The sequence below is a fragment of the Bombus huntii genome, chromosome 2, assembly GCF_024542735.1.
Source record: "Bombus huntii isolate Logan2020A chromosome 2, iyBomHunt1.1, whole genome shotgun sequence".
Lineage (NCBI taxonomy): Eukaryota > Metazoa > Arthropoda > Insecta > Hymenoptera > Apidae > Bombus > Bombus huntii.
Window position 1 is genome coordinate 431,712 of NC_066239.1, and position 26,405 is coordinate 458,116.

At 37.5% G+C, this 26,405-nt stretch overlaps 1 protein-coding gene across 1 annotated transcript in view; it reads left to right on the forward strand.

The window, feature by feature from the left end:
- Positions 1-26,405, forward strand: part of LOC126873505 (lachesin-like) — a 102,742-nt gene that overhangs the window by 68,957 nt on the left and 7,380 nt on the right. Inside the window, exons 5-9 of the mRNA XM_050634445.1 lie at positions 17,653-17,736; positions 20,731-20,854; positions 22,838-22,866; positions 25,656-25,770; positions 25,888-26,007. Coding sequence (XP_050490402.1) covers positions 17,653-17,736; positions 20,731-20,854; positions 22,838-22,866; positions 25,656-25,770; positions 25,888-26,007 — 472 coding nt within the window. The remainder of the gene's footprint in view (positions 1-17,652; positions 17,737-20,730; positions 20,855-22,837; positions 22,867-25,655; positions 25,771-25,887; positions 26,008-26,405) is intronic.

Consider the following 26,405-nt stretch of genomic DNA (forward strand, 5'->3'; position numbering starts at 1 on the left):
CATCGGATTCGTCGAGGATAGCCTTCGTTCAGAAAGTTTTTTTTTTATTTATTTATTTACATTTGACAATTTGGTAAAATATTGTAAGTTAGTGATATAGTAATATAACATGTGGATGGCTACCCCCAGTGGGATACCATCTTCGAATTTGATTGTTTTATTTCTTTGGTGTGGTGAGTGTTTGTATGTTAGGTTATGTCCTTTGTGAGATCTGTTGGGTATTTCCTTTTTAGTCTTCATTTTATGTTTGTTGCGCCGACAGTTTCCGTTGCCAGCCGGTTCGGGTGCGTTGCTGTTCTTTCCCTGTACCTTCTTGCACTTCTGTTAATCTCCTCCTTGACCGTTGGTATTCCCATGTCTTTCCGAATGTCCTCGTTTCTTACGCACCATGACGCGTTTGTTATTGTTTTGAGTATTTTAGATTGCATTGCCTCTATTTTGGTTACATAGCTCATTGCTGCTGTTCCCCATAATGCTATTCCGTATGTCCAGATTGGTTTTATGACCATTTTATGTATTTTTAGTTTGTTTTCTATGCTTAGTTTGGATTTTCGACTTGTTAGCCAGTACATTTGTCTCCTTGCCATCTGTATTTTGTCTATTGTTGCTTTAATACGCTGTTTCCATATGAGTCGTGTATCTAAGTGGAGTCCTAGGTATTTGACTTGCCTTGTCTGTATTATGTGGCGTGCCGTTTAATACAATGTTTGGTGGTTTCTGTTTTCGCAGTGTAAATGTAATGTGTTTGCATTTGTCGTGTAAAAGTAAGGTAAAAATAAGGAACTTGTTAATTTCCGAAAAGGAGATTAAGTTCTTTTTATTTTTTTACTCAATTTATACAATTTTTTCGGTTCGCGATGATACACTTTCGATACTTGGATTAGTTAAGAATTTTTTTATTAGACTGACTGGATGATTTTGAAGGGAGCATTTATATTCTTCCATTCGTTGGAGTGGGAGAAGGTTTTGTTTATACTTAGTGTAAAATTCGGAGAACGGCTGGAGTGATCGAATGCCACTCAGGCGGCTGAGAACGGGTGCTGACCGGACGGTCACACGCGATAAGGCGTTCGGAATTTCGGTTTGTTATATACAGTTGCTCGAATTTCGTCTGTGACATTCCCCCCTTCTTAGATTGAACTTGATCCCTCAAGTTTTCTTCAGAAGACTTTTGTGGAATCGGACTTGACGTGGCTTGAAAATTACAGCTGATTCCTCCTCTTCATCTGAGTGGTATGTGTTGATTGGAATATAGATGTTGGGTGTTGAGCCCAGGGTGAGTGGTACTGGTGGGGCTGTCGCATTGTGGCTGTTGATTACAGTTTCATTTCGGCAGCAAAATAAATTGATACATAATTTGTTCGGTATACATTTCCTGATGCATTTGAATACCCCTATTTTGTTTAATCCATATACACCTAGTATGCCTAATGCTATGTACCCTAATATCTGGAGCGTGGTTAGTCCCCAATACTGTATATTTTTAATTCTGTGTTCGAAATTAAGAGTTTCTATCTCGTCGCCTATTTTATCGATCGTTGTTTTATAGCCTTGTAAATTATCTATTATTTTCGGTGCTCGCTCGAGTTTATCTAATAGATGAGTGAAACTATCGTTTGTTTTGAGCGCTAGGGTTTTTGTTTTGATTTCGTATATGACTTCGTTTTTTGTTTCGCCTATACGCATGTGTTCGTCTTTGTACAATATATCGCAAGAAGTGTTAGCTCTTATGATGGAAGGCTTGTCAAGTTTTTGTAAGGTATGTTTCGTTTGGCAAATTGTGTCTATTTCTATCGGATTTGCTGGTATCGCAATGTAACAGTTGCTAGTTTTGAGCGGTATAAAGCTAATGTCTTCAATCTTAAGTACAGTTATTTGACAATGTTCAATGTGTGGTTTGAAATTTATTATTTCGCTGCGACAATCGGTTCTTGAATTTCTGTCATAGATTGGTAGTGTTTGTTTGCATATAGTGGTTCCGGCTCGATTCTTACAAAATTTGTTGAAATACTCGATATCAGCGTTTATAAATGAAAGACCTGAAGTTAAATATATCTGATGTTCGACTACTGGAGCCAAAAATACTCCATTTCTTTTACTCGGGATAGGATATACTTGTAATATGTTCCATTCTGTGTTAGAGACTAAAGGTACTATGATCTTGAAAAATATTTTGTCATCTATTGTGAAGATTTTAAGATCACTGATGTCGAGTATGAATTGAAAATGTTCGGTTTTGGCAGAAATCGCGGTGTTGTACATCTGGCTACCTATTGTCTTGGCGTAATTTTCTATGAATTCATTGGGGTCAAGTATTTGTGGACTAATTATTCCTTGTTTGCCTAATATCATGACGTTAAGTATTTCATCTAATTGGAAGTGTAAAGTTTGCATCGCGGTGTCGACTTTCATGATCATCTTAAGCATAGATCTATCGATATTTGCCTGCTGTTGTAATTTTAATATATCACTATATGATCTCTCTAAGTGGTTTAGGTTTTCTGAGTTTACAATTTTTCTAATAAGTGATATTTGATTAGCTATTATGGTCTTGATTTTATTATTATCATCGAATAGTTTGTCCATATTTTTGTTTATGAGCGTAAGATCATCATCGTTGAGAGTCCCGAACAGACTTTTCGATACGGAACCTATGATGTTAAGCAAACCTCGTGTGCTCCGGGTATGTGTTAACGCTTTCAAGTGTTTTGCGAGTTGTTTTAGGTTATTGATGCGATTTTGTAATCCGCCTAACTCTTCGACGTATTGTTTGCTGATTGCACGTGAGTCTATTGTTAATTTATATGATTCTATTGCGCTTATCTGTTCGTATATGTCGCTAGTGTCTAATCCTACTATTACATTGACAGTGTCGCTGTATAAATATCCTTTTCCTATGTTTTCTACGAATACAGAGTTTCCTTCTAATGGTGTAATATTTATTTGCGCGGATACTATTCCGGCAAAGAGGAGCGTCGACCTGGAAAGTAAGGTTTTAAACGATTACCGTGTATCTTTTTGTCTTGAATCAGATAGTATGGAGTACATACTTTATCAATCGTGTACGGTCCTAACCATTCCACATCAAGTTTATGCCTTTTATGATCGTTATGTATTAAAACAGAGTCTCCTTCTTTGAAAACTGATTGAGGTTTTATAATTTTACGTTTTTGATCGCGCTGATATCGCTGTTTACTTTTGATCAATGTTTCGCGAGCGTGTCGGAGTCTAGAGTCCCATTCCTTTTTGTGGAACGTGACTTCGTCTGCGTATGTGCGTTGGGGATTCTTGGATATTGTGGAGGGAAGATTGGCTTGGTGTCCGAATGTGAGTTCGAATGGCGTGTAACCAGTAGAGTCGTGTATCATTGTGTTATATGCAAGGCATACAAAGTTAAGTTGATCGTCCCATTCTTCATCCGAATTTCGCTGTATCGATTTTAACATGTCTGTTATTACTGCGTGTGTCCGTTCTAACGATCCGTTACTTTGTGGGTGGAAGGATGTCGTTTTGATATGTTTGATTTTGAACGCGTCTTCGTACTGTTGCATTAAACTAGATATAAAATTCTGTCCGCGGTCAGTTAATATCTTTTTTGGAGCGGAAAAGATGTAAATGTAATGATTCAAGAGTGCGTTCCAAATTGTTTCCGTTTGCTGAGTTTTTAGTGGTACGAGTATTAAGTATTTTGTCAATTCGTCATGTATGGATAGAATGTACTGATTGCCTTTTTTCGTCTTTTTCAGTGGGCCTAATAAGTCCATAGCAATTTTATCGTTTGGTTCGAGGGGTTTGGTTGTCGGTGATACAAGGTTCTTCGCGCGGTCTGATACGTGTAGTTTTAGATGTTTGGCAGGTGTCGCATGATTCTATATGTTGTTGTATACGTTTCATCAAATCTGGTACTCTGTGCCGTTCACGAATTCGGTCGTATGTCTTTTGTATACCGGGGTGTCCTACTAAATCGTGATTTTCTTTCAATAATTAGTCTATTTCTTCGTTGCTATATGTTTGAATTGGTTCCCATGCAAAATTTAATTCTTTTACGGTGTCGTTCAGGAATAGTAAAATTTGTTTGATCGCGTTCTTTTCGGTCTCTGTGAAACTGTCGTCGCCTATACCTATCTTTTCGTTTATATGAATAATTTCGTTTAATTTAGTTAACCATTCGATTCTGTCGTAATTTCCTAGCTCTGTTTTGGATAATTGATAGAAAGATTTACGGTTCGGAGTCATTTTGAGAATTTTGGGTAACGCGTCGGTAGATTTTTCCCAATCGTGATATTTTTTATCGAGTTCTATGTTCAAATTTTCGCGTCGTCTGGTCAGAACATGTATTCTAGATAGTGCGTCGGCTGCAGTATTATCTTTTCCTTTCGTGTATTCTATATCGTATTCGTATTCTTCTAGTTTTAATCGCCATCTCATCAAGCGTGATGAGGGGTCTTTGCAATTCTGTAACCATTTTAGTGCTTGGTGATCGGTTCGGATGAGGAATTTCCGTCCTAACAGATATTGTCGGAGGCGTTTCACGGCCCATACTATTGCTAAAAGTTCTTTTTCTGTAGTGGAATAGTTTCGTTCCGGTGGGTTTAGAGTTCGCGAGATATAACAACATGGATGTCCGTCCTGTGATAAGATTGCACCTATACCTTCGTTACTGGCGTCAGTCGTTAATGTGAATGGTTTCGCAAAGTCTGGGAATTTTAGTACGGGTGATGAACAGAGTTTGTTTTTTAATGTCTGGAATGCTTCCTGGGTTTTATCTGTCCAATGAAATGGTGTCTCCTTTTTTGTAAGTTCGGTCAATGGTTTCGCGATCTTAGAAAAGTTTCTGATGAACTTACGGTAATAACCTGCTAGTCCTAAGAACGATTTGATGTCTGTGGGATTACGTGGCTGTTTGAAATTGCTAACGGCTTCTAATTTTTTGGGATTTGGCTTTACACCTTCGGCGGTGACTATATGTCCAAGATATTCTAATTCTGGTTTGAGAAATTCGCATTTGTCCGGCTGTATTTTGAGTCCGAATTCGCGTAGGCGTTGCAATACTATCGCGAGGTTGCTATTGTGCTCTTCAATCGACTGTCCGAATATTATAATGTCGTCTAAATATACGAAGCAATGTTTATTTATGAGTCCTCTTAGCGCGGTATCCATCATGCGTTGAAATGTTGCAGGTGCATTCTTTAAACCGAATGGCATCCTATTGTAATGATAGTGTCCTTGTGGTGTGGAGAATGCTGTGTACTTTTTAGAGTCTATGTCCATTGGGATTTGGTGGAATCCGGAGGATAAATCGAGGGCTGAGAAGAACTTTGCGTTGCCTAGTTGGGATAGTATGTCGTCTATGTCAGGTAATGGATATGCGTCCTGGTCAGTTAGTTCGTTTATTTTTCTGAAGTCTATTACAATTCGCCATTTCTGTTTCCCTGAGGCGTCTGCCTTTTTTGGTACTACCCAGACTGGTGAATTGTAAGGAGAATCAGATGGTTCTATAATGTTCTTTTGTAGCATTTCGTCCATTTGTCGTTTGATTTCTTCTTTATGGCATTCAGGCGGTCGGTAAGATTTTGTGTTAATGATTTTATTTTCTTTTAACGTTATTGTGTGTTTAGCAAGATTAGTGCATGGTAATAAGTCGGTCTCTAGATTGAATACGTCGAGGTAGAACAGCAATATCTTTTCGATTGGTTCACGGAGGGTTTTCTCTATATGCGAAAGTCTAACTAAATCTTTAAACGTGGAGACTTGATCATACGTATTTGAATTTTCGATAAAATTAGTCATTTTGGCTGGGCACTCACCACCATTGATAAAGCATATCGTTGTCGGTTTTCCTTCCAGGTAGACTGTTTTTGACACTGCTTGTTTTGGAGGTACGTCGTTTTCCTGTTGCAATAAAAGTATATTATTGTCAAGTTTTAATTGTTGATTCGAGAGTTCAAATTTGAATTTAGATAGGGCTGGCAAACCGAGTATGCCATCTTCTATAATTGGAAAGTTGTCTTCTACCACAAAAAATTCTACAGTTTTGCCAAATAGTTTTATCAAAGCGTGTTCGTTGGTTTTAAATTTAGAGTGTCCCATCGAGAATTTCCGTTCTTTTGTTATTCTTGGTCGTAATACGCATCTTCGCTTGAGTATATTAATTCCTGCTCCGCTGTCAATGAGGAATTTATGTCGCTGTCCGTCGGATCGTAAAAGTACTGTGGGTAGTCTTCCTGTTGTGGCGTTAATTCGTAGGTCTGGTCTATTGGTTCCTCTATTTCTTCCTTGTGTGTCTCGAGATTGTGGACTGCTGGTGGTCTCGGAAATTGGCTGGGTGTTCGAAAATTTTTACATTGACTGGAGACATGTCCGATTTGGTTGCATTTGAAGCATTTTAATTGTGTCCTTTGGGCAAGTGGTATTTGTTCGGTTTGTCGGAAGCTTCTTGGCATTGGATTGGGTGTTGGAGTTGGTTTTTTAGTGATCGGATTAGGATTATTGGTTGTTAGTCGTTGCTGCTCAGGAAGTCGTAATCGTTCTATTGGTTTTGGTCGTCGATTTCGATCTTCCCTGAAGAATCGCTCGATGTCGGTGGCTTTCTTTTCGGCTTCAAGGATATTGTATGGTGGATTGGCGAGTAGTAATTGTCCTATTTCGCCTTTCAGGCCTCGGATAAAATCGATCACGGAGTCTTTTAAAATCCTGTCGTTCATAGCTCGTCTAGTAATTTCGTCGCGGTATTCGTTCGTTATACTGTATTGTAACTTATTGAGCGCTCTGCGGAACCTGATGATATAATTTTGCACACTTTCGTCGTGACGCTGTCTCGTTTCGCGTAGCTGGTCTTGATGTTCTCTAACAGAGTCTTGGGTGGCTACGTTTCGTCTTAGGGCATCGTACAGGTGTCCGTATTCGTATATCGGTATATTGCAGATGGCCATTGCGGCTTTACCCGCGATTTTCCCGATTTTGATCATTTTTAATAGTAGCGTGGGTTCGCTACACATGGCTCGTAATTCGCGTACTTCGCGTATGAATTCTTCTACTCCGATATTGTCTTCGCCGTTTAATTGCGGAATACATACTATCGCGTCTTTGGCCCGTAAGCTCGGAGAGGCGAATTGCGGTGGACGGTCTTCGTAAGAGGGATGGTTGCCTTCTTCTGTTCGAATTGGAACGCATGGTGGGGAAGTTCTATCTCTCGCGGCAACAGATTCGTCCATAGTAATAAGGGAGCCTAGTTCTGTAGTAGCGTCGCGTCCTATTTTTATTTTAGAGATATTTTTGCCTAATAGTTCTATTTCCGCTGCACGCTTCTTATTTTCACTGTCGGCCGTCCGTTGTGTCTCTTCTACACGTTGCGCAAGAATTTCAATTTGTTTTTGTATCACGTCGAGTATGGCACGAATCGAATTGTCCGTACCGCCGTTTGTAGAAACGGTTTCAATAGTTTCGACTTTGTCTTTTCGTGATGTGGGCATGATTCTAATTGAGCTTATGGAGTCTGAACTGCTGTTGCTATTTGGACTCGAAGCGCTTGAGAAACTGGGTTTTCTCACACGGTATCGTGAAAATGAATCCAGATTTTTCAGCTTACCGTAGTAGCTATGACCGTTGAGGAGTCTCAGGGATGTTTCCTCTCTGGCTGGTTCTAGATTCCGAATCTTATTCGTAGGCTTGCTCTGCGCTGACCGTAGTCCTCTCGTCTAGTTTCACCGTAGTGGAACGTTGAAAGTTGCTGCAGGGCTTCGTAGTAGCAAAGATTCGCACTGGGTCCGTTGATCCTTCGATCTTCAATGATGCGCGTACGCCGAAATCGTAATTTCGTTTGCACTGAAGTGAATAGATCCTGGCACGGATCGCCAAAAATGTCGTGTAAAATTAAGGTAAAAATAAGGAACTTGTTAATTTCCGAAAAGGGAGATTAAGTTCTTTTTATTTTTTACTCAATTTATACAATTTTTTCGGTTCGCGATGATACACTTTCGATACTTGGATTAGTTAAGAATTTTTTTATTAGACTGACTGGATGATTTTGAAGGGAGCATTTATATTCTTCCATTCGTTGGAGTGGGAGAAGGTTTTGTTTATACTTAGTGTAAAATTCGGAGAACGGCTGGAGTGATCGAATGCCACTCAGGCGGCTTAGAACGGGTGCTGACCGGACGGTCACACGCGATAAGGCGTTCGGAATTTCGGTTTGTTATATACAGTTGCTCGAATTTCGTCTGTGACACATTTATCGGGGTTTGCTTTAATTTGTCTTGCTTGAAGCCACTTTTCTATTTTTGTGATATGTTCTTGTAGTAATGTAGCTGCTGTTGCAGGGTTAGTGTGCCTGACTAGTACAGCTGTGTCATCGGCGAATGTCAGTATTTTGTTATTGTTAGTTGTTGTTATGTTGGCCGTGTATAATATGTATAAAATTGGTCCTAGGACGCTTCCTTGCGGAACTCCTGCCTTGATTTCTTTAACTTCAGAGTATGTGTCTTTGATTTTTACTATGAAGGCTCTGCTGCTTAAGTATGATTTGATTAATTGGTATATCTGCTCCGGGAACTGTTTCCTGATTGATTGAAGTAGGCTAGTGTGGTTTATTTTATCGAATGCTCTTTCGATGTCCATAACGAGTGCCGTGCAATATTGTTTTGTTTCCAGCGCCTGTAAGATTTCATTGACGAGTCTGTGCATTTGTTCTCTTGTGGAGTGTTTGTTTCTGAATCCGAATTGGTGATCCGGTATTAGTTGATTCTTCTCTACTATAGGTTTTATGCGGTCGTAAATTACTTTCTCTAGTATCTTAGAGAACACCGGAAGTAATGAGATTGGTTGGTAGAATTTGGTTTCATGTGGGTCCTTGCCTGGTTTGGGTATCATTATGATTTGTGCCAATTTCCAAGTTTTTGGAAAGTATTGTATTCTTAGTATTGCGTTAACTATTATTGTGATTTGTCTTATCGCTTTTGGCGGAAGGTTTTTCAAGATTTTGCCGTTAATTAGGTCGATTTCCGGTGCTTTATTATTTTTTGTTTTCTCAATTATGTTTCTGATTTCTTGTGCTGTTGCTTTGCGTATGGTGTAGTGTTTGTCAGTTGTTGTACTAGTGATTAGCGCATCCTCGTCCGTATGACTATTGTGGTCACTGTTATTGATATTGTGTGGTGTAAATGTGTTGCATAGGTGGTTGGAAAATTCTTCAGCTTGCTCTCCGTTGCTTCTTGCCCATGTGTTATCTGCTCTTCTGGTGGCTGCACCATTTTTATTGTCTTCTTTGTTTTTTTTTTTTTTTTTGTGGCTTTCCATAGGGAGTAGTTGTAGTTCTCGTGTGCAGATAGTGACTCCATGAACTTTGTGAGCTCATTGTTGTTGTGCTCTTTTATTTTGTTTTTTATTTCTTTTACGAGTTTGTTTAGATGTTTTTTGTTTTCTTTTGTTCTGTGTTTTTACCATTTTGCTTTCGCTTTTCTTTTTTCTCTAATTTTTTCGGGGATGTCTACTGGAACTGTCTTTGTTTGTCTTTTGGTTTGTTTGTCTGTTGCTTGTTTCAGGTATAGTGGTTGCCCATGCTGCTTCCCGGATAGTTTTTGTGAATGTTGTTACTGCTTGTTCAACGTGTTCAGGTGTTTTCAATGGGATGTTGCAGCTGATTTTGCTCTCAATTATTTCTTTAAATGTTTGCCATTTGGTGGTTTTATTGCATAGTGTCTCTGTGCTGCTGTAACGTATTGGTTTGTTTCTGTATGTAATTATTATGGGCGTATGGTCGGAGGTAAGCTCGAGGCTGGGTGCTATGTTTAGTTTATTTGCGTTTAGTCCCGTTGTAACTGCGAAATCTAGTAGGTCAGGTATTTTGCTCAGGTCTGTCGGGCAGTATGTCGGTCTTCCTGTGGATAATATATTGAGATTATTATTTCTAATGTATTTTTCCAAGGTTCTGCCTCGTGGTTCCTGATCCCCATAGTGTGTGCTTTGAGTTATAGTCTCCAGCTGCAATATACTTGTCACCTAAGTGTCGAAAGTACTCTTCCCACATTTGCGATATAATTTTGTGTCGCGGCGGTACGTATACTGCTGACAACTGCAGTTGGTTGCTGCTAGTTTGTACAGTAACGGTGGTTGCTTGTATATGTTCCTTACTAACCTGGCTGTGTAGGTGATGTTTAATGTCGTTTTTTATTACTACTGCCGTCCCTCCGTGTGCTTTCCCTGAGGGATGCTTGGTATCATATATGGTGTAGTACGGTATTTTTATATAGCTTTTTATTGTGAGGTGTGTTTCTGAAACGAGTAATCGATATTATTGCTATACAGGAATGTTTTAGTTTCTGGGGCCCTTTGTTGTAGGCCGTTAGAGTTCCAGGCTGTTATTTTAAGCATGTCTATTTTTATTTTTTGCTCATCATGTTAGTAAGTAATTGTAGCATGCCTGTTATTTGCTGTGTTTGCTGCCTGAGGAGTTCGTTTTGTTCGCTTATCATGTTTGTAAGTATTTCGGTGTTTTTTATGGAATGTTTTATTAACTCTTTGATTTCTGTAGTGTCGTTGCTGTGGTTGTTCTGTTCTTGATTGCCTAAGGGTGACGACCGGTTGACTACTTGTGCGTAGCTTCGGCTTCTAACGGTGTTGGTGTTAATGTGGTTATTGTTCATTACATGCTGTGTATTTGGTGTTGACATAGATTCTGTGTTGTCCTGTTGCGTGTGGAAATTGTTGTGTGTCCTGTTTCGAATCGGCGGGAAAAGTTTGCTTTGTAGTTGTTTTCTGACTACGCAGCCTTTGTAGCTGGCTGGGTGATTTCCACCGCAATTGTGACATTTTGCGTCATTTATTTTTCCCGTGTGTGGGTAGTTCACTGTTAGGTGCTTTCCTGCGCATTTGACACACGCCGGGTTTCTGTTGCAGTAGTTTTTTGTGTGTCCATATTGTTGACACCGCATGCATTGTGGTATGTCTTTTTTATGTCTGGGTGGCTCGACTGTGATTATTGTGTTTGATTTTTTTAGTTTCAAATATTTCTTTGTTGTTACTTTTAGGTTCAAGCTCTATTAAAAATAGCGGTAATGGTTGTTTAGTATCAAATCTGGTTATATTGTTGATCGTTCTTACCTGGTGTCCGATCTTGGCCAATTCCTCGCATATTTTGTTTGTATTTGTTTTAGGGTGTAAACCTCTGATTACTGCTTTGTAGCTTTTGTCAGATTTTGGATGGTAAATATGATACCCAGCGTTTTTTTCCTTTAGCGCTTTTGTCACTTTCCTATAGGTTTCTGGGGTATTAGTTTGTACTTTTACTTGATCCAGTTTGAGCTGTTTAATGGTGTAGTTTTCTTTTCCTGCCGTGCTGTTTGGCAGATCAATGAGGGGGTCTATTATTTTAGCGTCTATGTAGATTGGTGGTGGCTTGGGGGCGTGTGTTCTTGGTTTTTCTGTAGGGTCTGTGTCCATCTCTTCTGTCAGTGAGCTGAAGGAGTTTTGTGTGGGAATTTCTTGTAGCCATTGTTGTCTTTCTGTTTCTGTAGTCCTCCTAACATTTGTGTTTGTATTTATTTTTCTTTTTTTGCTGGGAGCTACAGTCTTCCAGCTTTCGTTATGTTGTGGTAGATCCTTGTTGATGTTGTTCTTTTCGTCGTCTTTTTGTATGATTTCCATCTCTATTTCGTTTGTATTTGAGCAGTTCTGTACTTCACTTGTTGGTTTATTTGGGCTCTGTTTATAGCGTATGTTTCTCTTTTGTTTAGTATTCTTATTGTTGGTATCTTTTGAATGTTTTCCATCATCGATTGGTTCTGTTGCACGTCCCTTCTTTCAGTCTTGTGGCACTTACGGAGGCACTAGTTTCCACGTCTGAATAGCTCGACTGCTCGGACAGAAAGTGAGGCGTCTCCACAGTACGTGATCAGCTTGCCCGAGGGCCGTTATAAACACTAAGATCTAGTTGCCTAAAGTCCTTCAAACAGACAAACAGTCGTTGTCCCAACTACAGGAAGATAGGGGAGATCTATTTTTTCAACGAACGACGTTTCCCACTAGCAACTTTCCCTCGAGGGCCGCTAATATCTTTTTCTAACCACCGATACGAAGATTGACCAATTAGCAGCAACGTCAATTTCCCTTACTTCCTGAACAAAGGCTATCCTCGACGAATCCGATGATCTCGTGTTCTTAGACACATCCCATCACAGTTTTCCTTTGTGGCATCATCGGGACGGAAAGTCATTCTCTCTCGTGATCTCGTCGACAAAAGAGTAACGTCTTTACGATCAGTGATTATTTCACGTTTTGCTAACAAAGAGTCAGACTTAGATTTTGTGAGAACGTTTATCTATCATCCCGTTGACCACGGATTCGTGATTGAACCTGAGGCCATTGTCACTAGTGTCGCGAGTGCCTGATCGCCGTGATTAATTGTCAGAACTGCAAAAATCCCATTATTGCAATAAACTACACCTGTGTTGTACCGCATCAATGGCTAATTCCGGTGAAGATTCATTTGACGCCCACAACCTTAATCCTTGTACTCATCCAACATATATATACACATATATGTATGTAAGACATTTAATATTATAATTATGAAAAATTGTCTATCATAACTGTGGTATCGTGGACAAAAGGCCTAAGAGATATCGGGTAAACCATAAACAGTGTCGCGAGAGCCGAAGCGCCGTCGGACCCATCAATGTGTCGTCGGTCCTTCAATTGAATAGTTTCGTAGAAAAGGCCTATGTGACCCTGGCCACGAGTGGTTGCGGAACACGTGGAAGACAAAGGGATGCTGAAACAATCAGTGTCAGTGGAGAAGGCAGAGAGTGTGAATCGAGAAGTCAGAGAGTGCGAGTTGCGTTGTCGAGATAGTGTTGCTAGTGTGACGTCAATGCACATCTGAGGCCAGATGTGTGCAGGTCCTCACCGCGTACCCTCAATAACCTCAAAGACCCACCATAAACTTAAACTTTCAGTTTATTAACCCTGTAAGTGTTATTGGTTTATGGATGGTCCTTGGAACAGTTCTTAGATTTATTATACGTTCGTACAAATTACGGTGGAAAGTGAATATTTACCGAACGGAAAAGCTGCTCTTCCCCATGAACAGTGTCACCTACGAGTCACGTTGGTAGAAGGCTTCCTCCTCCTATTTTCATTTATTAACGTGTGCTATAACCAATTGACATCGCGGGTCGTTACCCTCACTTTTCCTAACGGAAAGTGTGAATAACGAATCCACGTTGTTAGTTCAAAGGGCACACCCACACCGAGCTTTTACCGTAATAATACCAGAACACCTCGGGACTGAAATTACAAACTCTCATCAGTCAACATCCCTCAGATTAGTCGCGTAAACTGTGTTTATAAAGTTATGTTATCTAATAAAGTTCGATAGAAAAGAAATATAAAGTTGTGCTACGGCTCAACCTTCTTGTCTTTAAAAGCTAAGCCTTAATTGTACGTGACACTAGCGTTGTCGTGAGAGTGTGGTCAGCGTGAGAGAGAGAGAGAGAGAGAGAGAGAGCGTTGGATTCGTGATGGCGAGAGTTGCAAATTAACTATTGAGTTGCCTAAATTATAGTCCATTATTGCGATTAGTTCATATTAAACAACCATTTGTCTTCCGTTTAATCAACATCTGTACAGTCCATTTATTGTAAATAAATCATCAATATTATATTTACGATACTACATATCCTACACATATGCTTAGTTGTTAATATTTGACAGAAACAAAAAATTTAATTATTTTCTTTATTAAAATTTTGTTTTCAATACTATAATAGCTTTTCGACATAAATAGATTACTAATTTGTTATAAGAAATGCCATAACAGATTGATTAATGTATTAAAAAATATGTGGTTCCATTAAAAATAATGGAGCTGTGCTTTGTTCGACGTTGCGCACGGTTTAGTCGTGTTACTTGGCGGCTTACGTGCCAATAGTGGTAAGTAGAAAAAAGGGCTTTAGTCAATCAGTGGAAATCCCTTCGAACTTTCTTTTTTTTTTATTTATTAATAATTGCAATCAATTCTCGCACTGAGAATTTTCAGTAATTTTTCCTGGCGTAGCGTAGCTAATTATTTATAATAAGTTAATAATTATTATAGATAAGTATAATTTATAAGTAAGTGTTATAAATAAGTAAATATTACTTAATATAAATATCTAATTAAATCTAGCGTTTAGGTCTAGCGGGTAGTGCCTCTTCAGCCTGCGGATCTGGTCCGACGTATCAAGTAGTCCAGTGATTAGGGGGTTTCGGTGTTTGTTGACTCTTTTGCTATATCTGTCGCTGTATTTTGTTATTTCCTCTTTGACTGTGGGTATCTTTAGCTCGCGGTGTATTGTTTCATTGGTTACATACCAAGGTGCATCAATTAGGGATCTTAGCGTTTTCGATTGGAAGTGTTGAAGTATTTCAATGTTGGAGTTACTTGCTGTTCTCCATAGTTGGATTCCGTAGGTCCAGACAGGTTTTATTATGTAGAGGCTAATTTTGTTCTGTGTGCTTAGGTTGGAGCGTCGGCCAGTGAGCCAATAGAATTTCTTGAGTTTGCCCTTGAGTTACTTCGTTTTGTCTGTGATGTGATTTTTCCAAGTTAATCTCCTGTCCAGGGTCGTGCCCAGATATCTGACTGTGTCCTTGTTAGGAATTGTTGTATTATTGATGGTGACTTGGAGGCAGGTTTGTTTTCGGAGCGTGAAGGTTACGTGTGTGGATTTTTTTCATTAATTGTGAAGCCCCATATATGAAACCACTTTTTCATAGAGTCGAGACATCGCTGGAGAGTTGATGAAGCAATTATCGGGTCTGCGTGGGCAGCTAATAGCGCTGTGTCGTCAGAAAATGTTGCTATTGTTATCTCTGTTGATATTGGTAAATCGGCAGTGTAGATGGAGAATAGCAGGGGTCCGAGGACACTACCTTGGGGTATGCCAGATTCTATTGGGAATATTGTGGAAGTGGCGTCTAAGTATTTAACTATCAATTGTCGATTGGTTAGGTAGGACTTTAGGATGGAGTAGTAGGTGTGTGGTAGGATTTTTTTAAGTTTGATTTGAAGCCCTTCATGCCATACTTTGTCGAATGCCTGTTGAATGTCTAGGAATACCGCTGAGCAATATTTTTTCTTTTCTAAGTTTTGGCTGGCATTATGTGTTATGCGATGGATTTGCTCGATTGCAGAATGTTGCTTCCGAAAACTGAATTGATGATCTGGGAGTGTTTTCAAATCCTCTAAGGGTGGAAGGAGTCGATTCGTTACATCTTCTCGAATAGTTTTGACAAAGAAGGTAGAAGACTAATTGGGTGTTAGGAGCTAGTTTCGTGTATTGGTTTACTGGGTTTAGGGATGAGAGTAATCAGTGATATTTTCCCGGACTCAAGATAGTATTCAAGGCGAAGAATTGCGTTAAAAGTAGATGTGATGAGTGCAATCCCTTTTATGGAAAGTTCCTTGATTGCTTTATTACATATTTGGTCATGCCCCGATGCTTTTCTGGTATTCAGGCCACGGATTAATTCTGTAACTTCTACAGAAGTGAAGGGTTCAATAGGAGGAGACATTTGGAAGGGAGAGTGCAGGTATTCGGTTATTTCCGCGGCAGTTTTGGAGGAGTGAGGTTTAAATACGTTAGATAGGTGATCAGCAAACTGGCTTTTTCTATAGGGCTACGCGCCTAGCCACCTTGCGGACTGCGGATAGGAGGGATTATTTGCCGGGGACGCGTGAGTTTCCTGGAAGCCTTACATAGTGAGTAGTTGGAGTCAGCTGTGGGAGACAGATTGGCGAGATATTTTTGGAAACAGTCGTTTTTATAATTTTTAATGATTTTAGTTAGATTCCTAGTCGCGTTATTTAGTTTGCGTTTGTCTTCAGGTGTTCTATGGATCTGCCATATTCTTCTAAGCCTACGTTTTTCTGCGATTTTTGTTAAATATGTAATGGGGGTATTCATGTTCGTTGATAGAAGTCTTAGTAGGTGTGGAGGAGCGGAGAGCGTTTATCATGCTGTTGTTTAAGTATTCCGTGGCTGTTTCGATATCTTCATTTGTTTTTAGGGAAATTAAGGCTGATGTTGAATGATTAAAGACTTCTCTAAAGAGCTGCCAGTTGGTGAGTTGGCTATGAATAAAGCCATTAGGTGGATTTTCGATAATTGTTGAGATAATTGTTGCTATAACGGGGGAATGTTCTGTAGAGAGTTCTTCCGAGGAGTTGATTTGGACATATCTTGGCGAGATATTTTTAGTTATAAAGAAGTCAAGTAAATCAGTTATTTTGTTGGTGCCAGTGGTCCAATATGTGGGTTCATATGTGGTGAGGTAGTTGACACTGTTGGTGTTTATGCTATTCAAGAGATTTTTGCCTCTTACTATGGTAAGTCTGCTGCCCCATTGGATATGTTTGGCGCTATAGTCTCCTCCAGCTATGAATCAATTGCCCAGAGCATCCAGGAAGTTATCAAAGTCTTCTTTGGCGATGGAGTGTCTGGGAGGGCAGTATTCTTGTTTAGGTTGATAAGTGTGGTAGTTTGCATTCAAGGTTTTTAGTAGCTTTGTTAGTTTTCTATAGGAGTCTGAGTTAGTCTGAGTTAAAATTTTAACTTGGTTATTATTTATTTTTAATTTGTAATCTTCTTTGTTTATATCTTTCTTAATGGACTCTACCATTGTTTGAATGTCGATGCAATCACAAATGAATATAGGGGGGGGGATTTTTTGTGTATGTTGGTTACTTAGTGTTTCAGCTACGTAACGTCCATGGAGTCTGTATTGTGTTTGTGGATTCTAGTATTGCGTATCTATTGTAGGTGATTACACGGCTTGTTGACTGTTTTGGCTAGTGTTTGCGTTTGTTTTAATTGTTTCTAGTTTACGCTTTTTAGTGTTTTTAGTGTCGATTGTAAGGAGGGATATATCGTCCTCTTGCCACGGAGGAGGTAGAGCGGTGCAGTTATGGTTTTGCTCAAGAGAGCCTGATCGAAATACTGGGCCCATCTTCGAGCTAGTTAATTCAGCTTGAAATAACTAGTCGAGAGACTATGATTCGAGTCAGAGATTAGGAACGTTGGATTTCCACTAGTAAGTTAAGAAACACTTGGTTTATGTCTGTTTCGATTCACTTTCGACGGAGATCTGTTACTTTGACGAACTTGATTGAGATAAGAGAGGAATTACCAATATCGTGTAACTCCAACGGAATTCCTGTTCCGATTGGAAAATGTCTTGTTAGAAAGATATGTTCACTCGCGACTTTTCATTTCTTTTAATGCGCATAAAACTCACCACTTTCCATTTGCTCGTGTATTAATTAATCGACACATGACGTAAAATATTTGACAATTGTATCGGCTAGACACGGTATTTATAACAAACATTCATCATTATATTTTCAGCTTTACCGATTTTTCCCCGAAACAGTAACGTATTATTATCACTGAAACACGAAGCTTGTTTGTGCATTACTAATGCGCTCAATATTTGATATTGAATGAAATGAAATATTTTGGATAAGACCTTCATAAACCAATATTAATAATTGGTGCCTTTTTTTTACAAAAAAGATTGTTTCTTCGAGCTTTAAAGATTTCTGTTAGTAAAATGAATATCAGCAGCGTAATAAATGAATAAAATTAACTGATACAAGGTAATATTATATCTTTTCAGACAGGTATGTTATCGGTTGTCGTGCCACCGGACTTTATTCCCGAAGAAACATCTAGCGACGTCATGGTACGCGAAGGAGGGCAGGTAAATTGATGGCTAATTAGTCTTTCTCATTAAATTTAGTCGAGAAATACGATAGGCATACATTTAACTCGCACTTAATCGTGATAGTAATTGTTACGTCCCGTGGCCTTCTACATAAAATTGCTCCTCGGGCAAGATGGCCGCCAGATGTCTAAATATCTTTATTGCATATCCTCAATAATCCTAAGGACCTAACATAAATTTTAGAATGTTTTACAGTTAAGGTCCTTAAGACCACCCAAGTATGTTTTAAGTTGAGGCAGTCCTTAGGGTTATTGTTAATTCCGGGAAAGTACAGGAAATCTGGTTTTTCTGACGTACGATGTCTCCCGCGAGCGACCTTCTTTCGGCGACGGCTAGCACCCTTCTTTATTCATCAACTTTTTTTCTTAGCCAATTAGCACCAATGGCCGTTGCCCTCACTTTGCTAACGAAAATTGTCATCAACGAATCCGCTTATCCTGTATCCTTAGAGACACCCATCACTAGTTTTCCTACGCGGTATCATCGTCACCGTACTTCACTTGCGTTGCGTTTTTTGATCAGTCACTATCTTTACTTATATTGTGTACTCCGTTCAGTCAGATCTTAACTTATTGGCTATCAGTCGACGTCTTAACTGTTATCTCTAAAACTTATATTCTACAAGAAACAGTTGTTGGAATAAGAGGTGTATTGTTAACGCGTTAACTCAATGTTATAATCAATTAACCACCCCTATTATTTTAATCGAAACAGGGTATCGACTGATTTCAGTGCGTCGATTGTCAACTCGTAACGGGGAAAGCTCATCCCGGAAATGAACGAAATTCTAAGCTGATTCTATTTTCAGATATGCTACGAAACTTCGAATCAATCGAATTTCACCGATTGTGAATCATGTACATGGCCCACCTTCGAAACATCGACTAAATTGAACATTTACTATTGTCTAATGATAAATTGGTTGCAATTTGGTCAGCGGAGTTTGATATTCTTAAACTGATAGAGAGAACTTTATCTCGTTCCGTTCAACGACGAAATTTTGTTCAAAGCCACCTTCTTTCTCCCTTTCTCTCTTAAACATAGTGTAAGCTGATTCTTCAAATTCGAAAGAGACATTCGCACGTGAAATTCCCGTGAAAATGAGTAACGGCAAATAACGAATAAGGAATAATAAATAAAAAATAGCGGTCATAGATTTGGTGTAAGAGGTTGAGAAACACCTCGTGGATATCGATCAATTTTAAGTTAATTTAATTTATTTAGTTCTCATCAAATAGGTCGTAAATTCATAAACGTCGTAAAGATATGTCAAATTAAATTCCAATCGTGATATTAGAAATGCAATGTTCCAATTTAATATATCGAAGCTCAGAGCTTTATCGGTGGTTCTTTGGTAATTATTGGTAAACAATTTACGTAATATAATTTATGTCATGTTATTTAAGCATCACACAATTATAATATCGAGAAAATCATTCAATTTTAAAAGTCGGAGCATTCTTTTATATTTAACAACATTTAGTTTACGTGTAATATCGTAAATGAGATTTCTGTAGCGTCTTACGTGATGCTCTTGTATTTATTTTCAATCATATGAATAATATATATTAATATTTTGTCGTCTGTGTTATATATTTTATCATTCAAATATGTGTAATATTTTTAACGTCGTTAAACAGAATCCGTCTCCTACTTGGCATCATATTGATTGATTTCATGATTATTGAAACTGATCGTTTGCGATACATATCTTTGTTAGTATTGTTCGCTACGTACAGTAGGAAATTTATTGGTCTCTAAAATGGTGGGAAAATTTAATTTTATCGCATGACATATTTTTGCTGTAAAGTCTCGCAACACCAAAGCACTGTGCATTATAAATTCAAGCTACTTATAGTTTTCTTCAACACGGTCCATCTTGAATGATAAGCCTGAAATTTTATCGATAAAGAATTTAAAATACTTCAAAACGCCTTTTACCTAATAAAGTAAAACAATTATTAGATTGTGAAACGTAGCGATGAAATTTATCACTCGGTAATGAACAATGTTCCATATGAAACTATAAATTTCTCTGGTTATTGAGTTTCCAAAGAAACGATTTTCAACGATAATTAACAATTGCGCCATGTAATTTCATACAAAAGTTTCATAAATTTTCATTTCATAATAGCTGACGTCACGAAAATTTTGAAGTCAGCCGAGACGTTCTCCGTCGTCCGAAAATTTGTCATTTTAGAATTAGATTATCGCCTTTGTGTTACCTAAGGCCCGACCATAAACCGAATCTTATTAGCTTGCAGGAACCTTTAATCCTGTAAGTATTTTCGGTTTATAACGGATATTTAAAACAGTCCTTAGGTTTATTGCACGTTATCGCGGATCGTTACCTTTGACTGTCCTAACGAAAAGTGTGAACAACGAATCCACGTCCTTAGTTCAAAATACACACCCACTCCGAGCTTTCCTCCGTAATCACATAAGAACGAACTTCACTTATTCTTCATCGTTAGAATAGTCAATATGTCATTACCGGGTTACTATCCTTAAATCAAACACTTATTTAACTTGTACATACGCCTCAGTGTAACTCTTAAGTGTTGGAAACATAAATTTTGTAACCCTGTTAATCGCAGCGTTATACCACCTCAACCACCCCTATTGTCTCAACGGAAATCAGGGGATGGATCTATTCATGGCGTCGATTATTATAATCGTAACAGGAATTTACGACTCCCGGTGACGTGTTTCTTCGCAATTGCGTCTCCTCGCGATTGGTCGAAACTACACTTTGTTTTCCCTTTAATTATAAATTTTCGAAATTTCTCTATATACACCATTTCAACATGAACAACATTTCAACAAATTCAGTTCAACAGTTCGCTCGAATAGTTTTCACGCACGAGCCTGCGACTTTAATTTTTTCAAACATTTATACGTGATACGGCCTTATTCCGCGGCCGGTAATAACGAAGTTTCTTTATAATTTTGGTTCCATAACATGTACAGGTGAAGCTGATGTGTCGTGCAAGAGGCGTGCCTCCACCTAGCATATCGTGGCGCAGAGAAGACGGAAAGAACATTATAATTCGAAAACCATTTGCAGGGAACGCCTTGAACCAGAAGTCTCATGGTGAGATTTAATATAGCTGACGTTTCAACCATTTCGTCGATATAACGTGGAGTATACAATTATATTTTCCTCTAACCTGATTCACTTCGTATTTTAGTTTCCTTAGTTCATCGAGAACCGTTACTTCGCGACGGACTCACCCGAAACTGCCTATAAGGGACGTGTAACTATCTAGAAATTGTTAAGTAACATTTTGTGCAACGTCTTACGGAATCGATAAAAGTCTCGATTGTACAGGTCACGTTAACGATTTACTCACGAAATTGGTTTATCTTTATATACATAAGCACGTTCGTAGACAATTTCGAGATATCCGCATCCTCGATTTATTACAAACGTTGTACCGCTAGTATTATTTCATTATATAGTGTCGTTTTATGACTTGTATTATTTCCATAATAGTACAGACTGAAACACATACCTGCAACTGAATATCTATTTTCTAAAATATTGGGCTGTTCGAAAAGTTCGTTCCAATTTTCGGTAGGTAGCATTAGAGCAAGTCTGAGTATATCAGAAGATTGAAAACAAATGACATGTGCATATATTCTAAAAGGTGATATTTCAGGCATTTTTAAAAAAAAGTTTGGTTAAGATATATTAACTTTTGTTAGTTTTATAGACTCTTAAATATGAAAGGAAACAAAGTGCATTATAGGCATTTGATGCTTTTCTTTTACTGGAGAGGCAAAAATGCCACACAAGCAGCAAACAAAATATGCGCTGTTTATGATAACAGTGTTATAGCTGAAAAAGCTGTGCGGGAGTGGTTCGTTAAGTTTAAAGCTGGTGATTTCGACTTGGAATATCGGGTACGTCCGGGTAGGCCCTCCACCATTGATGAAAATCAGAACATAACACTGATCGAGAATAACCCACGACGCGTGAATTAGAAGAAATGTTAAAAGTATCGAAATCCATCATCCATGAGCATTTTGTGAAGTTTGACTATGTAAAATGTTTTGATATATAATTTCCCACGATTTAACGGAAAAGAATCTGATGATTCGCATTTTCATTTGTGATTCGCTCTATGAATGAAGAGACATCATTTTTTAAGCAAGTAATGACGGGGAATGAAAAATAGATTATTTACAATTACATTTTACATATTACGTATTACATTTGTATTACGAGCTTCCACCAAACAGCCAAATGATAAATTCGGAGAAGCATTGCTAGCAATTAGACGAATTAAAGATAGCAATTGAACAAAAACGTCCAGAATTAGCGAATCAAAAAGCTGTTCATTAGGACAATGCGCGGCCTCATGTGTCTTTGACTACTTGACAAAAGCTGTTAGATCTTGCTTGGGATGTGTACCCCACCCGTATTCACCAAACATTGCACCCTCAGATTTTCACTCATTTAGGTCATTACAAAATTCCCTTCATGGCTAAAACTTTAACCTTTTGGTCGATATTAAGAATCATATTGAAAAGATTTTTGTCGAGATACCCGAGAGGTTTGGAGCAATGGGATACTTACGTTGTGTAAAAGATGGAGAAAGGTTGTGGAACAAAATGGCACTTATATAATTCAGATGTAGATCGAAATTTAAATGTGCTATGTTTGAATTTTCTTTAAAAATCAGGACGAACTTTCCGGACAACCCAGATATTTTTGCCTTTGTTTCCTTTATTCTATATTATATTCGTATGCATAATACAGGTTCTGACTGGTTTAACTGTTCTAATTACTAATTGTAAAGCAATCAAGATCGTGACTCGCATTAACATTCAGACACCATGGTATTCCAGATGTTATTGCTGTATATGCATCTACTGCACGTTTGCGTCGAAACTAAACAAAAAAATGTAAAAAAAAAAGGAAAGGATTCTCTCGGAATAATCCACTTTTTAATAATATCACCGGCCATGCATACAACTGTATTACGTTCTTGGGGCGTTGGCGTGGCGTGGCGTGGCGTGGCGTGGCGTGTTGTGGCGTGGCGTCACAACATGCCCGTGAAACGATCAGTAGATAGCGTTCATAAAATTGCGGAATGGTTGATCGTGAAATGCGTAGCATCAGTCGGAGTTATATTCCTCATTGTCTCTTTATGTTCTACATCGATGATTCGACCTAAACGACGCATTTAGCATTCACTTCAGCATGGTGTTACTAATAGCAGGCGAATTATATCGAAGATGCTGTGGCAATGTATGCGAGTGCAACCCTCTCGACGCGACACGTGCTAAGTGCAGTGGCCCCTAACTGCGCGCAAACGGGATAACTTATTGTTAGCCTACAATACCGATAATTATTGGGTATCGAGGGAGAAATGTTGCCAACCCAACTACGAGGTCTGCAACTTCATCCATTGTAAGATGTTATTTCAATTTCGTGTACGCGCCTATGAATAAACGGTAAGATAACGGGATGCTGATTTCGAACAAACTAATTATTTAGACTGCAGTGTTTATGCATTTGTAGGAAATTTAAACGTGAATTATTTGATATTTTTCTTGTTTTCATCTTGATTCGAACATGAAGTGTCATGTTATCGTAATATCAGAAATCACTAATCAATGTCAGTAGGATACATCTTTCACAAAAACGAACTTCAATTTTTTCACTATCTTTCACAAAATCTGTAGAATGTTTTATGATCTCTATCATATTTTAGATATAATTCTGTCGTAGAAGATGACAATTATTTCCACCTCAACTCTCCATCTCTGGCTACGAGAAATATCTGAGCAACATAAAATTTCAGATAGTTGAACATTAAAATATAATACATATTATGAAATCTGAATTATAAATGTCATACGCGATTAATTTATAAGAATATATAATATCGTCGTTCCAATAATAGTAATAATTATTCACTATTTTCTTTGCTTTTAATCATATTATAATATCGTTATCTAGAAGATTTCGAGGTTTCTTAAGTTATTTATTTTGTATTTCTATCTTTGACTAATCATTCACTTTCAATTTTCAATTTGTTCAAGAAATCGTGGTTTCCTGACAAATTTTGAATATTATACTTGTGTAATTACCGATGTTACACCACATAATACAGCTCACCGAAAGTTTAAGCGATGATTTATAATTTACAAACTCATTAATTAGCGATTTCGCATGAAATGGCTAGCAAGCAGTACGACGATTTTGCGGAACTTACCTTTTTAGTTGAAATTTTCTCTAAGAAAATTATATGTAACTTATTTAGTTTCCAACGTTTCTGTTAAAAAAAAAAGAGAAAAAATATCGATATTAGTCGTCTTAACATACCGTAGAGTAGTAATGATATAATATTATTTAAGATTTGTAGATAAATTTTGATGTTATGAAGTTGACGTTATGAGTTACAGAAAACATATTATAAAATGGTTAACTCGAATTTTCGCTATAAAAAGACGTTTATTTTAGCGCAGAAATTGTATTACCGTAGCTAAATAGGGACTGCATCTTAAACGATATGGCGCAACATTGTTTCCTTAATTGATCCTTACGGACAACAACTTAGGCAAAGAAGAGAAACGACAGCCTCGAGTACCTTCGTCAATTTTAATAATGAAAATTTCTGCTTAACGACTGTAGATTTTAATAGTATTACTAACAGAGATTTCTATTCATCTCCAGGTAGAATCCTGTGACTGTTAATGAAACTGGAGGAACGTACGATGCACGTTTGCTGTATGCAAACGATCCTACTATTTTCTGTTCTTATATAATTAAATGGGGAATTACGAGTTCTGTGAACCGATACCTTAAATATATCTCGAAATTTTAAGAAAATCGATATTTTCACAAGTTTGTGGCAGAACACATTAAAGATAGCGTGTTTTAATGCAATATTATCACTAGCACAGAGAAGGAACAGGTGTAACAAATTGTATAAAAACGCTTACATTAGGTATGTTGGCTAGTTTTTCCTGCCAATCTAAATATATTTTGGCATGATTAAAAAATGCCCGAATATAGTGTTTGTTTTATATTATCTTGAAATTATTTCAACTATCGTATATTCAATCATATCTCAAATTTTAATATCAGACTATAAGAAACACATTGATAAATTTCTAATTATCATAGCAATTTATTCTAAAACTACAAATGACTGTGTTCAAAACTAATTAACAAACCGAAACCGTAAGAACGATATTAGGTTTGAATGCATTGTTAGGAATATATTTAAAGAAATTTTGTATGTTTTTTGAAATTTCTTGTTTACGTTAAAATTAGCTCAATTCATAAGTTTCTTTATTGCTTCACTTGTGTTAAAAAGAATATAAAAATTCAAGCTAAAGTTCGCTCAAAAACTTAACATAACGATTCAATCGTTCCTGCCACTGTAAATTATAAATTATTAAACAATATACTTATACATGCTTAGTTATATAAAATTTCTTTTAGTTGCATAGAATTAAACGTAAATTCCCATATATTGAATAAGATAGATATTAAATACATATTAATAAAACACCAAATAATAATAATGAAAGAAATGATTCACAAGGTATCGTATATCCTTTATTGTTATGTATTGTGAAATACATTTTGCGTAATTTAATGTTTTTAAATTCTCTGTTGCATTTTACATTTTCTGCAAATATGTATTGTAACCTATTTTTTGTTCAAACACATTTGTAGAATTAACTAACTTTGTTAAAAGTAAGAACACGTCTTTTACGAAAAATGAAGAAAATATTTATTTTGTTTTTGTACATGTATATGTACATATAACTTATTTAGTTGTACATATACAGTAGAAAATTTCGTAATATCGCATTAACAAGATCTTTATCGGTATTTATCTGGTTTAGTAACTTCAGTGAACGACTACCACGGCGAAGAGCTAAGACTGATGAAGATTTCGAGGAACGAAATGGGAGTTTATCTGTGCATCGCTATCAACGGTGTGCCACCGGCGGTCAGCAAACGTATTTCTATCAACGTCCATTGTGAGTAATAGTGACTATCCTGGCCGATAATAATTTACCAATCTCTAACAAAACGAGCAAAGAAAAACATACTAGCATTCTACCTCTACAAATCCTATTTGGAATTCTGTTTCACAGTCTCGCCGGTAATTCATGTGCCTAATCAACTGGTAGGTGCTCCTCTGGATACAGATGTAGTCTTGGAATGTTTTGTCGAGGCTTCGCCCAAGTCAATTAATTATTGGGTCAAGGATAACGGTAATATCTTTCTGCTGGCTATATAGTATTGTAGTTTGATGCGACTTTGCAAAAATCTTCTCACGTAGTATAATTTCATTTATATAGCGTGCGCGCAGCTCGTTGTTTCTTTTTTCCGCTCTCTATCGTTTTGCATCGCTTTTCTAAGACACCCTTTCTGTTTACTTTCTACATTTTTAACTACAAACGTATAATAACCTTATTTTGTTCCTTTTTATTTCAAACAAGAAAAAGGAATCATTCCTTGAAAAATTCAGTGTAAATAATTTCTAATACGATAATTCTTCTACTAATATACAATATGTAGGTTATTCGTGCAACATTTGAGTATGTTACATTCATTTTATTGCTGAAAAGAAGAACAGGGATGCAGACCTAATTGGCTATTTTTAATAGAC